Source organism: Aquarana catesbeiana, linkage group LG02 (assembly GCF_042186555.1).
Source record: "Aquarana catesbeiana isolate 2022-GZ linkage group LG02, ASM4218655v1, whole genome shotgun sequence".
In the NCBI taxonomy this organism is placed as follows: domain Eukaryota; kingdom Metazoa; phylum Chordata; class Amphibia; order Anura; family Ranidae; genus Aquarana; species Aquarana catesbeiana.
In genome coordinates, this window is record NC_133325.1 from 27,353,952 (window position 1) to 27,371,538 (window position 17,587).

The 17,587-nt window shown below is 47.1% G+C and overlaps 2 protein-coding genes across 2 annotated transcripts; one reads left to right on the forward strand and one right to left on the reverse strand.

Annotated features, from left to right (window-relative positions):
• Positions 1-10,647: 10,647 nt before the first annotated feature.
• On the forward strand, positions 10,648-11,483 carry LOC141129653 (histone H1.5-like). The gene has a single exon (XM_073617748.1). It carries the CDS (start codon positions 10,677-10,679, stop codon positions 11,343-11,345), a length of 669 nt encoding a protein of 222 aa, XP_073473849.1. The 5' UTR covers positions 10,648-10,676; the 3' UTR covers positions 11,346-11,483.
• A 1,179-nt stretch (positions 11,484-12,662) lies between these two features.
• On the reverse strand, positions 12,663-13,117 carry LOC141126729 (histone H3). Its single transcript, XM_073612693.1, has one exon. It carries the CDS (start codon positions 13,094-13,096, stop codon positions 12,686-12,688), a length of 411 nt encoding a protein of 136 aa, XP_073468794.1. The 5' UTR covers positions 13,097-13,117; the 3' UTR covers positions 12,663-12,685.
• Positions 13,118-17,587: the final 4,470 nt, after the last annotated feature.

Here is a 17,587-nt window from a genome sequence, read left to right on the forward strand (position 1 = left end):
AGGTAGACATCGTTTTGGTCTGATCAGGGGATCTAAGCATTCTCTCCACCGGTGACATCTCCAGTGAGATTGAGGAGGGGAATCGGGATCAATAGGCATGTCGTAATTGGATAAACCTGAAAAACATGTGGTTTGGGAGGTCACGGTTGCGCTTTAGTGCATCAAATGTAATCAACTGCCCCTGAGACATTATGTCCCTCAATGCTGTAACTCCATACCTGGCCCACACAATAGGATCAGGGATGGAGCGGAAATGTGGTAAGCGAGGATTCCCCCACAATGGGGTCTCAGGGGACCATATCCCAGATCCACCCACCTGTCTGGCCACCGACTACCACACCTTCAGGGTCGTAGTCATAGGAAAGGTGACCCAAGAGTTAGACCTAGGGCCCCTATGGATCAAGTTTCTAAGCTCCGCATATGAACCCAGCAACGCCGCCTCTAATGAAGAGGCAGGGTTAGCCGGCTCCCCTGACAGCCACCACTTGACTGTCACCAGGACTGCTGCCCAGTAATATTTCAATAGGCACGGTAGTGCCAGGCCATCAAGCGATGTGGGCAGCTGCAGCTTTACTTTGGCCACCCTGGGAACACTCCCGTTCCAGACAAAAGATACCAGAATGCTATCCAACCTCTGAAAAAAAACTATTTGGTATAGGTACAGGAGTCTGGTGGGAAAAGGTAAGTGAACTTAGGAAGGATCAACATTTTAATTAGGTTAACTCTTCCAACCGGTGTCAGGGGGAGAGATCTCCATCTGGCACAGCTCTGGGATATCCGCTGAACCACCGGATTGAGATTCAGAGGGATAAACTGCCTTAAGTCCCGATGTATCTCAACTGCTAGGTACCGAAACTGGGGAACCCTCTGCAGCTGTCCGTCCATCTGCTGGCTTCCCGTCCCAGAATGTAGGGGAAATATCACTGACTTCCCCCAATTCACTCAGATTCCTGAGAATCGCCCAAAGTTATCTATAAGTGACAGAGCCGTCCGTAGTGAGCACCCATCATCCCTCAGATATAGCAGGGTGTCATCTGCGTATAAGGACACTTTTTCTTGCAGTGGACCTCTAACAATCCCTTTAATTTGTGTTGAAGCCCAAAGAAGCGCTGCCATAGGTTCAATTGCTAGTGCAAAAAGTCCCGGGGATAGGGGGCACCCCTGCCATGTTCCCCTGCCCAAAACAAAGGGCGAGGACAAGACTGTTCCGGTACGCACCCTGGCCTTCGGTGCCTTGTATATCAACCTAACCCAGGAGATGAAGGATGGAGCAAATCCGAATTTACGGAGGACCTCCCAGAGATAGCCCCACTCTACGGAGTCAATGGCCTTCTCTGCGTCAAGAGAGGCCACCATTTCATCAGCCCCTCCCTCACCTCCAGAGGCCAGGATTGCATACAGCCTTGGCAGATTAATATTGGTTCCCTTGCCAGGCATAAATCCTGACTGATCCTCATGGATCAGGGTAAGTATAACTTCATTTAGTTGCCTGGCAAGAATTTTGGTAAGCACTTTGGCGTCAGAGTTGAGCAGGGAGATGGGCCGGTATGAAGAGCACAACTGGGGGTCTTTCCCAGGTTTGGGTATTACCACTATGATGGCCTGGGACATGGATGGTGGAAGGTCTTTGGCCTGTAGGGATTTTGTAAACATGTCGTGCATTTTGATAGTTAGGTCCTCTAGGTACTGTTTGTAGAATTCAGGAGGGATCCCATCTTCCCCTGGAGTCTTCCCTGTCTGCATAGAACTCAATGCTAAAAACCTCTTATCTCTTTGGCCACCTCTATTTCTATGGTTGGATGTTCAATCCAGAATCTAGAGAGTCGCCAAAGTCTATCCACTTGGGGAGTATGAGTTTGTATTGTACATAGTAGGGGGGAATGATCCGAGATACCCAGTGGAAGTATCTCGATTGCAAAAACGTTGGGGAGCATTGCGCTACTAGCATAGATCAGGTCAATATGGGACAGGGTGTTGTATGAAGAGGAGTGGCAGGTGTAAGCGCGTTCTGATGGATTCTTCCATCGCCATATGTCCACCAGCCCGTACACATCTGCCCATTTAGACAGCGTTGAGTCCCTAGCGGGGTCAGGAGATTAGTTAGGAGAAATCTCCCTTGGGGGGTGGTGCGTAATACTAAGCGCACCAAGGACCTAGAGCCCCAGCCGGAGCTAGGGAGCCGCGCCCAGAACCGGTCATAAAGACCACTACCACCAAGGGAGCCCGCACAGAATTATCCGTCCAGGAGTCCCCGGCGGCAGTTTCACTTAGAACTATCTAGGGGCACATTCTTAATAATCTATATAAACACATCGTTCACAGTCACCTAGGGTCATATGGAGAGCTATGGTCCACCCCTCCATCCCCATACCAAAATCATCTTCCGCTTCTTTTAGACAGTCTAAGGGCACAATCTTAGTTACAAATACATCCTTCACCCCTATTTACAGGGAGAGAAAGAGGCATGGACCACAACCCAACCTAAGTACCCATATGTTCCCTCCATTTCACCCATAGCTGGCAGAGGGTACAGTCTGAGAAATGTATAAATCATACCTAACCACCCACAGGGAGAGAAAGAGCTACTGCTCACAATTCAACTTAACTTAAGTATAATAATCCCTTCTCCGCTTCACTTAGAACAAGCTAAGGGCACATTCTTAGTTACATCCCTCCCCCACGACCAGAACCAGCCACGGGCACATTGTTATTCATTTATAACCCTCAAATTCCTCTTTAAGGGGAGAGAGGGCCTGAAGTATTACGTCAGCCAGACATGGGGGACTGTCTTTCCCGTTGTTAGTTCAAGACCTGAGTTCTCCAAGACAGAATAATAAGGCCCTTTTTAGTCCCTTCTATGATTGCCAGGAGAAATATGTCAGCCGGACAGTTCAATCTCAATAGCCTTCGGGGAGGGGACCCGAGCCGTCAAATTCCGGTCACATAAGTACACCCCCCCTTGAGAACAAACATATATCTCACCCCGAAAAGTCGTCTCCAGAGGGAAATATTAAAACATTTCAGAGAAAGAGTACGTACCCGTGAGGAGGAGAGGCGAAGAAGCCTCCAGTAGTAGATGTTGTGAGTACCTAGGGGTGGTCCATATTTCAATCTTGAGAGGAAAATTATCTGGCTGCCATATGGATATGAGCTCAGGTACCTCCAGACTTAGGGGTATGCACGGTACATCCTCATCAGCACGTGGCCGTGGGACACGCGTGTCCTTTTTTTCAGCAGCTGGCCGTATTAAGCCGCAACATGCGGAAGACTTGGTAAAGTGGATGACCAAGCTGTCCTCATCCTCCTCATCCTCTCTCACCCAGGCTCAGGGTACTTTGTCTGGCAAAGCAGCTGCCAATGCGGCCTCTTCCCTTGGCTCAATGGCATCAGTCACTCCTTCTCTAGCCCCACCATGTCCTCCTGAGGAGTCCCCCGAACTGTTTGACCACAGTGTTGGGTACATGCTCCAGGAGGATGCCCAGCATTTTGAAGGCTCCAATGATGGTACCCAGCTAGAGGAAGGCAGTAACGTGAGCCCAGAGAGAGGGGGTGCCCAAGAAGGACAGCAATCTGCCAGTCATGTTCCCCCAGCTGCAGCATACTGCCAGCTTTGCTCCAGTAATGAGGAGGGAGGGGATGATGAGGTCACTGACTCCACATGGGTGCTGATAGGAGAGAGGAGGAGGAGGAGGAGGAGGAGGAGGAGGAGGAAGCACATCACCAACGAGGCAGGATGCCCTCCAGGGGCCAGCTTAAGGGCAGCACACTGACTGCATCACACCGCAGAGCTCCACATGTGCAGGGCGCTGCTGTCTCTGCGCGTTATTCCAAAAGTTCTTTGGTGTGGGCCTTTTTTGAGACGAGTGCATCAGATCCCACCGCTGCTATTTGCAACATATGTCTCAATCGTATCTGTCGTGGCCAAAACATTTCCCGCTTGGGCACCACATGCTTGACCAGACATATGTTGACCTGCCATGCACTTTGTTGGCAAGCGTACCAAAAGACCCACACCAAAGAACAAAGAGTACCTCTCCTTGCTCCTCATCAGCTGGGATCTCCAACCCCACTATACCTTCAGTCCTCTCTGAGTCCTGCACTGAGAGAAATGAAGGTGTAGAATTAGGTGTGTCACAGCCAAGTACTTGGGGGCAATCTGCTATTGGTACACCAACGTCAGATTGTACCAGGCAAATTTCCCTGCCCCAGCTGCTGCACCGCAGAAAGAAGTTTGCTCCCAGCCATCCACATGCCCAGCGGTTGAATGCTAGCTTGGCTAAATTGCTAGCACTTCAACTGCTGCCTTTTCAGTTGGTAGACTCTGCCCCCTTCCGTGAGTTTGTGGAATGTGCGGTTCCTCAGTGGCAGGTTCCCAAACACCACTTTTTCTCACGGAAGGTGATTCCAGCTCTCTACCGGCATGTGGAAGGCAATGTCTTGGCCTCGCTGGACAGGGCGGTCAGCGGTATGGTGCATATTACCGCTGACGCATGGTCCAGCAGGCATGGACAGGGACGTTACCTATCTTTCACCATGCACTGGGTGACTCTTCTGGCAGCTGGGAAGGATGCAGGACAGGGTGCAGTAGTGTTGGAGGATGTTCTGCCACCACGCCTCCAAAATACTACTAGTAGTGATTCTGCCACACCTCTCTCCTCCACCCCCACCTCTTCTTCTTCCTACATGGCATCTTCCTGTGATTTGACTTCGGAACCAGCGGTGCTCCGTAGGCATTCAAGGGGCTACGCAAGCACGCAGGCCAAAAGATGCCATGCGGTGCTTGAGCTGGTGTGCTTGGGGGACAGGAGCCACACTGTGGCAGAGATCCTGTCAGCTCTGCAGGGGCAGGTTCAGAGGTGGTTGACGCCACACCAGCTTAAGCCAGGAATGGTGGTTTGCGACAATGGCACCAACCTCCTCTCTGCCCTCCGACAGGGACAACTGACCCATGTGCCCTGTTTGGCTCACGTCCTTAACTTGGTGGTACAGCGGTTCTTGGGCAGGTACCCGGGCTTACAGGATGTCCTGAGGCAGGCCAGGAAAGTCTGTGTGCATTTCCGCAGGTCGTATAATGCCAGTGCTCGGCTGGCTGACCTCCAAAAGGAATTTAACCTGCCCAAGAACCGCCTAATCTGTGACATGCCCACCAGGTGGAACTCAACGTTGGCCATGTTGCAGCGGCTGCACACGCATCAGAGGGCCATCAATGAGTACCTGTGTGACTATGGCACCAGGACAGGGTCAGTGGAGCTTGTTTTTTTTTTTTTTTTTCCCATGCCAGTGGGCCATGATCAGGGATGCATGCACTGTCCTGTCACCATTTGAGGAGGCCACGAGGATGGTGAGCAGTGACAGTGCATGCATTAGTGACACTGTCCCCCTTGTCCACCTGTTGGAGCACACACTGCATGGAATAATGGACAGGGCACTTGAGGCAGAACAGAGGCAGGAAGAGGAGGACTTTCTTAGCTCTCAAGGTCCCCTTTGTCCAGACAGTGTTCCTGCGTGCCCGCCGATTACACAGGAAGAGGAGGAGGAGGAGGAAGAGATGGATTGTGTCAGCATGGGGGTGGAGCCTGGCACTTAGCATCAGCAGCAGTCTTTAAGGGATCATTTACAGTCCCAAGAAACCCATGGAATTGTACATGGTTGGGAGGAGGTGGCTGCGGATCATGTCGTCCTTAGTGACCCAGAGGACTCCGGACCGAATGCCTCAGCAAACCTACGCTGCATGGCCTCCCTGATCCTGCAAAGCCTGCGGAAGGATCCTCGTATTTGTGGTATCAAGGAGAGGTATCAATACTGGCTGGCAACCCTCCTTGATCCACGTTACAAGGGTAAGGTTGCGGACCTTATCTTGCCATTGCAGAGGAAGCAGAGGATGAAGCATCTTTGGGAGGCCTTGCAGAAAGGTCTGTGCAACGTGTTCCCAGAGACTGGGAGGTTACAAACTCCTGTTCCTGGACAACGTGTTGCTGAGGCTTCGGTCAGTCAAAGAAGGAGCGGTGGAGAAGGTGGCCATCTGACCGATGCGTTCAGACAATTTTTTAGTCCTCAGCCCCAAGGTATGATCGGTTCCAGCAACCATCACCAGCGTCTGTTTTACATGGTGCAGGAATATCTAGGGGCAAGATCTGACTTGGACACTTTTTCCACCAAAAATCCTCTGGGTTACTGGGTCTTGAGGATGGATCACTGGCCAGAGCTTGCACAGTATGCAATTGAGCTACCGGCCTGTCCTGCATCCAGCGTTCTTTCGGTACGCATATTCAGTGCTGCTGGAGGTTTTGTAACCGATCACAGGGTGTGCCTGTCCACCGACCCGGTCGATCGACTGACCATCATAAAAATGAATCTGTCTTGGATCACCACCAGCTACCAAGCACCTGATGCTGATGTAACCCAATATATATATATATATATATATTTTTTTTTATTAGTCAGATCCCTTCAAGACTGCATATTCTGATGCTGAGTGACTATCCTGTTATGCTGAGTGACTATCCTCTTCCTCCTCAATGATCATGCTGATAGCTTGTAAGAATATTTTTGGTTCTGGGCGCCGCCACCAGTGGCTAAGGCCCAATTTTTCAGCCCCCGTTTAACAGGGGCGTGTAATTACAATTTTTGATGCAATACTTTGCAGCAGGGCTCGTTCCTGCGCTCCAACTAGAGTATCTGTGAGGGGTTGCAGTGTTGTGGCACCAGCATCAGTGCCTCTTCCTCCTCAATGATCATGCTGATAGCTTGTAAGAATATTTTTGGTTCTGGGCGCCGCCACCAGTGGCTAAGGGCCAAATTTTCATCCCCTGTTTAACAGAGGGTTGTAATTACAAATGTTGATGCAATATTTTACAGGAGGGCTCATTCCTAGAGTATCTGTGAGGGGTTGCAGTGTTGTGGCACCAGTGCCTAAGGCCCAATTTTTCTGCCAATTTTTTAATATTTTGCAGCTGCCCATTTCTGCGCCCACCAAGAGTAACTGTGAGGACTTACAGTATTGTGACACCAGCACCACCGCCACCAAAGGCCCAATTTTTCTGACCCTGTTCAACAGGGGCATGTAATTACAATTCTTCATCTAATATTTCACAGAAGAGCCCGTTCCTGCGCCCACCAAGAGTAACTGTGAGGGCTTACAGTGTTGTGGCAACACCAACACCTAAGGCCGCAATTTCTGCAGAGTATATAGGGCAGGCCCCTACTTTCATACATCCAACTTACAAACGACTCCTACTTGCAAACGGAAGGAGACAACAGAAAGTGAGATGAAATCTACCCCTAGGACAGGAAATTCTCTCCTGTAAGAGTTAATATGGGAAAAACATGTTTCCTCTCCACTGATGCTTTATCACCAATCCTTGTTTAACTAAAAACCCCAAATTGTCAAAAAACATTTGTCATTGAGACAGAAAGTGAGGTAAAATCTTCTGAAGAGGTGCACAGACAGCAAAACAAATGTCACAGGGGTGATAACCCTTCCCTATGTTTACCAAAAAGTTTAAAAATAGATTTTTTTTGGCTGGAGCTACACTTTAAAAATGTACCAGTTCAAAATTACAAACAGATTCTACTTAACAACAAACCTACAGTCCCTGTCTTGTTTGCACCGCCTGCATGCTGCTGTTCAGAAGGCCTGGGGCCCCACGCCTTTCCTTTTTTTAATTTGGGTGCGGGGTTCCCCTTAATATCCATACAAGAACCCAAGGGCCTGGTAATGGACTGGGGGGGGGGGTGTACCCATGTCGTTTGTCTCACTGATTTTCATCCATATTACCGGGACCGGACATTACATTAAAGCCGTAAGCAGTTTTAAATGACTTTTATTCCTTTAAAAATGTCATTTTGTGCAGGGACTGTTCTAAGCACGGAAAACATGTGCCTCTTTACAGGCTTACTATAGACACCCCCCAGGTACAATATTTAAAGGAATAGTTCACTTTTTTTTTTTTTTTTTTTCCACTTTAAGTATCATTAAAATCACTGCTCCCGAAAAAACGGCCGTTTTTAAAACTTTTTTTGCATTGATACATGTCCCCTGGGGCAGGACCCGGGTCCCCAAACCCTTTTTAGGACAATACCGTGCAAATTAGCCTTTCAAATTAGCACTTTTGATTTTGAACGTTCGAGTCCCATAGACGTCAATGGGGTTCTAACGTGCAAATTTACGGTCCATCCGAAGGTTCTGGTGCGAACCGAAACGGGGGTGTTTGGCTCATCCCTAATGGAGAGGTGTGTGGTCATTATCACATTGTTCTCCCATAGAGATCAAACTTTCTGTTATCTATATTTACAATCAGATCTCCCGATAACAATGTATGTGGGGCTCTTTGTATGGAGAGGTGGATGTCTTTATGTGTTGCATAGTGGAAATGAGCCACCCACATACCACACATCAGAGCTGTGACTTCATTCTAACCATGTACAAAATGATTCTGGATTATTCGATGGGCTTTGCTAGCCAGGTACATCTACCCCCCCCCCCCCCCCCCAAGGAAAAAAAAAAAACAAATAACAAAAAACGTCAAGTATCTAGATGGCCGCTTGTGTTTCCAATTCACTAGATCCCCAGACATTGTTCTGGTTTAGCTACAAAAGTCTACATTGTAAAACACAATTTGGGAATTAGGAAGGAAAACATTACAACGAATCACATTGTATCTCTTCCCAGATCTCAGTACAGATGCCATGTATCTTGTCACCGCCAGGTGTCAGTGTTGCACCTTCATTTGTAATAGAGTGGGATCCATTTTTTTGTATTCCTTTTTATTGAAAATTGTCAGTGATCAGAGTAAATCTCCAGAGGGTCACTTCCAGGTCCCTCCCTGGTATAAAACAACTTACAGGATTTGAACTAAGGGGTGCCCCAGTTGGATGGACAGGTCCTCTTTATGGATATATTGGTGGTCTTTTCAGTCCCAGTGTCTCCCATCCCCCCTATGTGATAGTATTGGTCAGGTGACAGGTCCTCTTTATGGAGATATTGGTGAAGTCGTGCTAATTAGGATACAGTGGAGAAGTGCTATTCATGATATAGAGGAGCGATGCTTTTATACATACGGTGGTCCGGTGCTATTAATGATAGGAAGGAGAGGTGTGTTATATATTGAGTATAAATCAGAATAAAGTTGGGGGAGGAGGCGGACATCATGTGTAAAGTTTATGGGGATCGATCTATCTATCTATCTATCTATCTATCTATCTATCTATCTATCTATCTATCTATCTATCTATCTATCTATCTATCTATCTATCTTTTTCCTTTTTTCCTTTCTTTACAATAATCTAGTAGTTATTTAGAATTCATATCTTGGTCTCTGGAGATTTATTGTATTATGAGATACATGTACTTTCCATGTGATTGGGATCATTGGATCAGTGAAAGTTTTTAGCGCTGTATATTTTCAGAATTAGCCGGAATTCATCCACACTAGTAGATCGGGGCTCTGGGGGATACAGAGGAGAGGAGATATTGAGGATACAGAGAAGAGATGCTATCTGGGGAAAGGAGGAGCGGACCTAACTGGGATACAGAGGGGAGATGATAATGGGGTAAAGGGGGTCTAATATTTAAATCCCTAAGTTCAATTCTTTTGGTGAATTCCCTTTACTTTTAGTTTTCTTTGGATCTGAGAGGAAGGGAACACCCTGAAATCTTGTCCTGGAGAATGTTAACAGAATAAAATACGTTTTGTGGTCAGTATGCATGTTTTTATTTTAGTAGCCTAGAAATAAATCCACCCCTCACTAACCTACAAATAGCCAATATTTACTATCAAGATTCACCTAAAGCTACACTATATTAGGATTTTCAGCAAAATTCTTGTTACTGAAATGATCTCTTGGGGGATCCAATGCTGATGGATTGACTCTTTGATCACCAAAACAATAAACTTATATTCTAGATAGAAGGATTCAAAGCAAGCATTGCACCCGCGTAGGATATATAGCTGTGTAGTAAAAGAGATCGATAAACATACTCAAAGTATCTGGATAACAATAGATGTATCATGATGACCAGATAATGATACATAGCACATCAAACATGACATTGTGTAATCAGCTGAGACATTTGTATGTATAACAATATCTGCCATCACATCACACAAGGATCTCATGTCACCGGCTGATGTTTTTGTTCCAGGCTCCTTCTACTCAGCTATAGATGAGCAGAGTTGTGTATTAGGGGGAAATGTTTCCCGATGGTCACTCTTCACTCATCTATTGTGAAGATCATTCTAGTGGGAGATGTGAGAAGATTGTTTTCTGGGTAGAATTTGTGTAGAAAACAAGATAGAAGGAAGAATGGGACACACACTCAGGAGGATGGCTGTGTTTGCAGCCCCTGTGTTCAGCCTCCTCAGCAGCTCCTGACAGCTGTAAGTGACCCCCCGATAAGTGACAGTCCAGTGAGCAGATCGGGTCCCCGATGAAGATCGGACATCGTTCTATTCCAGAATAAAATCATTTTTCTCTCTGCCCGGAAAACACAACAAGAGAGAGAAGATTCCCTATTACTGAAGTAAGAGTGGGTGGGCGTGTCTAATGTGTAACCAATAGGAGTGCAGACAGCGTGTTGTGTACCAACCAATAGAAATGACGATCGTACTGTATAAAGGCAGAGCGCTCGGATCATCGTATTATGAACGTTTTGTAAACCTTTCTGAAGAGGAATCATGACGGAGACTGAAAGCGCCCCAGCCGCCGCTCCTCCAGCGGAGCCCGCCGCCAAGAAGAAGCCGGCCAAGAAGGCGGCAGCCGGAGGAGCCAAGAAAGGCAGCAAGAAGCCGTCCGGTCCCAGCGTGTCCGAGCTCCTCGTCAAAGCCGTGGCCGCTTCCAAAGAGCGCAGCGGGGTCTCCCTATCCGCCCTCAAGAAGGTCCTGTCCGCCGGAGGATACGATGTGGACAAGAACAACAGCCGCCTCAAGATCGCCATCAGGGGGCTGGTGACTAAGGGGACCCTCGTCCAGGTCAAAGGACATGGCGCCTCCGGATCCTTCAAGATCAACAAGAAGCAGGAGGACAAGGCGGCAGGCGCCAAGAAAAGCACCAAGAAGCCATCGGCTGCGGCCAAGTCCCCCAAGAAGCCGGCCGCCAAGAAGCCAGCCAAGTCCCCCAAGAAGAAGACCACCACCAAAGCCCCCACCGCAGCCAAGAGCCCCAAGAAGGCCGCCAAGAAACCCGCAAAAAAGCCTGCAGCTGCTAAAGCCAAGAAGGTGACAAAGAGCCCCAAGAAGCCCAAAGCTGCAGCCAAGCCGAAAAAAGTCGCCAAGAGTCCGGCTAAGAAGGCGGCTAAACCCAAGACAGCAGCCAAGCCCAAGAAGGCCGCTCCAAAGAAGAAATAATCCCCACCGGAGAGACCTCCTTTCATCTACACCCCCCAAAGGCTCTTCTCAGAGCCACCCACCTCCTCCTGACAGAGCTCTACATACACACAGCGACCAGGGGGGGCCGCATTAGAAGTCCTCCATACAGAGCAATGTGACCACCTTACACAATCCCCTCTATAGAATAATATAGAATACAGCGGGAGATCCGATCACAGGACTCTTCACATGACATCCGTCATTGATACAAAGGATAGCTTCAGGTATTCTCCCCCCCCAATATATATATACATATACACTTCTGTGGTGCGGATTGGAGACAATTTTCGCACTGGGAGATCTCCCCAGGGAGGTGGAGTAAGAATGATCAGCGACAAGATCATTGTGTTATGTGGGCAATGTACTCTTTACTAAATAAATATCCAGTTACAGATTTCCCATCCCCAGGTCTAGCGGCCCCGATATCACATTCGGAGGGAAACGGATACATTTCAGGTTCCATGTCAGAAATTTCATTGTAGGATACTATAAACGCTCTCATTGGTTGACAGATGAAGCACAGGCTGTTATGATTGGCGGAGTTGGAAATTTTCAAACTGCCCGCCATAATTTCACAGTTTTCCATTATGCAACAATTAGCCCCCCCATCCATGGGCGGTAGAGAATAATGGAACAAAAAAGGGAGTTCCCCGGATTTTTTCACACAATACTGGATGAATTGTTCCTTCTAGTCTCTCCATTTGTGATGGATTGATGTTGGAAATAATTGTATCAATAAATGACAATCTAACACCGCACTCAAAGATAATTCTCTTATTCTCATGAGCCCCCCATTGTACAAATATGGTCCCCCAGGCCAAACATTCATAATCCCTTCAGATAAACCATAAAGTAGAAGAAATGTTCACCGATATAAGGCGGTAGTGTTGAAATAAAATGAGAAAAGGGACTTGGCAGTTTTTTTTCCTAGTCAGCCTTCATATTTCCAGACGGGTCTCTGGAGAGATGAGAAGTGATGGATAGGGAAAGAGGGGGGCGGAGTGTCCCGGGGGGGCCTTGGCTGGACTGACAGGATTATTGTACAAGTGACTTAAGTTCTATCACAGCATGGAGCAGTCCAGAGGAAAAGATTAGAGAAAAAAAAAAAATGAGTAGTGTAAAACATAATCGGTATGTAGTGGGTGTAGATGTCTATAGAGGAAGGAGGTGGGGAGATGTGTGGATGTCTTGTACGAGTTTCCCTGTCATAGTCGGTGTGATGATGATGGAGTATATAGATCTCTTTGTATAGGAGGATGTGGTGGCTCTGAAAAGAGCCTTTGTGTTGGGATAAGTAGTAGTTCGGAGTGTGTGTCTCTCTATGCCCTCTCCCCGCGGATGCGGCGTGCCAGCTGGATGTCTTTGGGCATGATGGTGACCCTCTTGGCGTGGATGGCGCAGAGGTTGGTGTCCTCGAAGAGTCCGACGAGGTAAGCCTCAGAGGCCTCCTGCAGAGCCATGACGGCGGAGCTCTGGAAGCGCAGGTCGGTCTTGAAGTCCTGGGCGATCTCTCGGACGAGGCGCTGGAAGGGCAGCTTGCGGATGAGCAGCTCGGTGGATTTCTGGTAGCGGCGGATCTCTCGGAGAGCCACGGTGCCGGGCCTGTAGCGGTGAGGCTTCTTGACTCCGCCGGTGGCCGGGGCGCTCTTGCGGGCGGCTTTGGTGGCCAGCTGCTTGCGGGGAGCTTTGCCTCCGGTGGACTTACGGGCTGTCTGCTTGGTTCTTGCCATGACTGTTCAGTGCTTCGCTGATACAAGGAACGTGAGCTTATGCCGCTCTGCAGCGCTATTTATACACATCTCCAGCCCTCTGATTGGACAATGAGAGCACACTCCTCCTCCTCATTGAAAAGCGCCTTTTTTTTTTTTTTTTTTTTTCAAATTGCCCGCCTAGATCTGCACGTTCTATTTTTGCAATAAATCGCTATTTTGTTTTCCCAAATCCAAAGTAAAATCTCCGCACATCACACAATACTCGGAGATCTCTGAACTCCTTCAATGTGGATTATTAATTAGAATAGAAAGTGTGAGCGGGGATTCCACACTGAGCAGCTGTTGTCTGTTCTGCCAAATACACAGCACAGGGATCAGGGGGATCCGTCCATGCTCACTTCTTATAGGTCACCGATCACGGTATACATCTGACTTATAAAGAACACTTTTCATGTCCCCTGTAATGGGGATCAGGGGGATTGTGGGGGGCTGAGGCTCTCTGCTCTCCGGACTCCATCACATCTATCGTTCCACTCTGCCACCTAGAGGTCATTCCGGGAACATCTCCGCCTTCACTGTCTTCTGTGGACAGCTCCACTATAGAACCCATAGGATGTCTGTCACTGAAATCCTCTCTATGTTATGATGACTAAATGACACAATAAAGGCGGATGGAGGAGTCCCCTGAAGTGTCCCTCGTGTGCTTTCGAGGCTGTGGCCGGGGGGGAACGTTGTTTCTCACCTGGAAGACTTTTGGGTGAGAGTGCACACCTGTACTCGGTAACAATGGTTAACATTCCCTAAAAAAAAAGCTCAAATAGGTCTCCTAATTTACAAACCGGTTGACAGCAACCCTAAACATACACAGAATCCTAAATGTTATGTTTTTGGGCAGCTAAAATATCTATAGGTACTGCTTAGAAGACACCTAGGTCGATCTAGAGCAGTGGTCCTCAACCTTGCTAGTGCTGTGACCCCTTGATAAAATTTCCCAAGTTGTGGGGACCCCAACAGTAAAATTATTTTTGTAGCGTGGGTGGTCAGCACCCAAGGCAAGACAAGTAATTTGCGCCCCTAATGGACATTCAGCGCTCCCTGAGTTCCTTCCATTCGTACAGTATTGAAACCCCTTATGGTACATTTTAGGATGTGCCACTCTTTCTCTTTGTTTCCCTTTCTTTCTCCATCCTAATTTCTTATTTTTTTTTCCCCATTCCTCTCTCTAGCCATCTTTTCTCTTATTCTTTCCCTCCCTTTTTCTTTGTTCCTCCCCCTCTTTTCCTCTCCCTTCCATGTATTCTCTATTTTTATTCCTTCTCTTACTCCTTGGTGAGGAGTGGGGGGAATGGGATGAGTGGCAGTGCTGGTGGGGAGTTCTGATCAGCCAACTTAGGTGCTCTTGATCAAGCTCATCTGCTGATCTGAGAACTGTAGGGGGCACTTTTAATGGCAACCATAATCACAGGTTACTCACTATGTCTCTGACTTTGTGGTGTCTCGTAACAGTGGCACCTATGCCAAAATCAGGAGATAGGGTCTCCTCCAGCCCCTCCTACTTCACATTCCTCACCAGTCAGCTGACCTCTAGCCTCTAGTCTCTGTCCCCCAGCCATGCCGTGAACTGAATGGGCTTCTGCGAATAGGCTAAGTGGGCGGCCACGGGCTCCAGGGACAGCCCAGCTGGGTAGCCGCAAAAAGGCTGGGAGAGCAGTGTGGGCTTCAGGAACAGCCCAGGATTCGGTGACCCCTGGCAAATTATCATTCGACCCCTGAGGGGTTCCTGACCCCCAGGTTGAGAACCACTGATCTAGAGGGTCCATGTGTATCCAAACTAAATATCTGGATACAATACAACTGATTTGCGACCATGTTGATCCCTATACTCTATACTCTAAAATCAAGGCCCATTCCTCCTTATCTGTTCATGTTGCTGTGAACTTCCCATCCAACTTTGCCCTTTCGAGGACTGGAGTGGTTGCTCAATTTTCCATACTTACTGTATTCAAACACTATACATGAACCATTTAGATTTGTTTTGTAAACCCTGTAATAAGTTGTTTTATACCAGGGACCTCAATGCCTGGAAGTGACCCTCTGGAGATGTACTGTTATCGTTGACAATCTTCAATACAAAGGAATAAAAACTATCCCCAAGTGATCAGACTAGTCCAGATGAAGGTGTAACACTGACACATTGCTTCTGTATGGAGATCTTGGAAGATCGTAATGTTTTCCCTCCTGATTCCACTTCCTAATTTACTGGGTGTAACATCATTTATCAAAAATATTTAAAACAAGAAAATGGGTATATGTTATCATTTTTTAATTAATCAAAGTTTTTTTTTTTTTTTTTTTTTTTCCCAAGAAATTGCGTTCGGAAATGGATACAGTTCAAGTGATGACATGAAATCCTTGTGTGGATGGATGTACACTGAAGGACTGAATGGCCTTTTTGCCCCTATGATAACATGCAGCAGCTGTGCCTGCTACTATCTCATGGTCAGTGTAGAAGGGATACAAGGTGATCAGAGAGCCATCATTCTGCACTGGGAGGATTGTGGAGAAATGATACAATGTATTACAAGGAATCTGTTCCGGGACTCTCGGAGATACTTTACTGCTGAGAGATAATTGGAGATTAGAGATGTTGCAATACATCGGTGTAGTGTATGGCCTAAAGGAACACACACCGGAGCATCATTGTGGGGACTTTATCCCCTTCCCGCCGACCATACACAGATATGCGTACTCGGCTTTCCGGGGTTATACCGGGATGATGCCTGCAACTGCGGTACAGTTGTTTCGAGCGGGCGATCGGCTATCCGTATATAACAACCGATGCAGCTAAAAGCCGCTTGGCTGTTATACCGGAGGAGCGGGAGGGGACATCCCCCCTCCTGCTGCCTCCCGCCGCTCTTACCGGGCCTCCCGTGCGATCGGGAGGCCCGGTGTCCATTCGGGTGCCTCCGGCGGCTGTGGGCGGGCTGGAACGAAGCTGTCGGCGGCTTCGTTCCAGCCTTCTCAATGTAAACGCGGAAGTAACGTCTTGACGTCACTTCCCGTTTACTCGGCTGCCAAATGGTGCCAAATTTAAAAAAATATACAGTATTCAGAATCGCCATTTTCGGCGATCTGAATACTTTGAAGTGTAAAGGAGGGATGGGGGGTCTTTTAGACCCCCCCATCCCTCCATAAAGAGTACCTGTCACAACCTATAAAAATACAAATAAAAATAAAACAAAATAAATAAAATACATAAAAAAAAAAAAAGAAAATTTAAAGTGCCCCCGTCCCCGCGAGCTCGCGCAGCGAAGAAAACGCATATGAAAGTTGCGCACGCATATGTAAACAGTGTTCAAATCACACATGTGAGGTATCCCCGCGATCGTCAGAGCGAGAGCAATAATTCTAGCCCTAGACCTCCTCTGTAACTCTAACCTGGTAACAGTAAAAAAAAAATTTAAAGCGTCGCCTATGGAAATTCATAGCTACCATAGTTTGTCGCCATTCCACGAGTGCGTGCAATTATAAAGCGTGACATGTTTGGTATCTATTTACTCGGCGTAACATAGTCTTTCACATTATACAAAAAAATTGGGGTAACTTTACTGTTTGGATTTTTTAAAATTCATGGAAGTGTCCCTTTTCCAAAAATTTGCGTTTAAAACACCGCTGCACAAATACCGTGTGATATAAAATATTGCAACAATCTCCATTTTATTCTCTAGATTCTCTGCTAAAAATATATATATATATATATATATATATATATATATATATATATATATATATATATATATATATATATATATATATATATAATATTTGGGGGTTCTAAGTAATTTTCTAACAAAAAATATGGATTTTAACTTGTAAACACCAAATTTCAAAAATAGGCTTAGTCATGAAAGGGTTATATAGTAACTGGAATAGAAAAGTGCAGTGGCGGCACCCCTATTAAAATGTATAACCAGGAGGAATGACTGAAAGGGGAACAATAAATACTGCAATTTTGTCATCATTTCTTTATTCAATCCATGGATTAATTCATGGATTCATGAGCCTCGCCCATCCTCTGGAATTCCCTACCCCGATCTGTCAGACTGTCTCCAAATGTATCCACTTTTAGGCTATGTTTCCACTAGTGCGTCCCCAAAGTCGCGCGATTTTGCCACGATTTTTACCGTGATTTTACCGCAACTTTTTACCGCGATTTGAAGCAATGCCTGTATCTATGGACCTCAAGTCGCATCAAAGTGGGACCAAAGTAGTGCAGGGACTACTTTGAAGTCGCTGCGACTTGAAGTCGCACAGATATGAACGGTACTCATTGGAAATCATAGGAAACAATTTGTCATGCGACTTTTCAGTCCCAAGTCGCATGAAAAGTCGCACTAGTGGAAACAGAGCCTTAGGCAATCCCTAAAAACCTTCCTCTTCAGAGAAATCTATCCTGCCTCCATCTAACAACTGCACTATTTTCTCCATTAGCTCATCCCCCACAGCTAT

Coding starts and splice junctions, on each gene's coding strand:
- LOC141129653 (XM_073617748.1), top strand. CDS start 10,677: ATGACGGAGACTGAAAGCGCCCCAGCCGCCGCTCCTCCAGCGGAGCCC.
- LOC141126729 (XM_073612693.1), bottom strand. CDS start 13,096: ATGGCAAGAACCAAGCAGACAGCCCGTAAGTCCACCGGAGGCAAAGCT.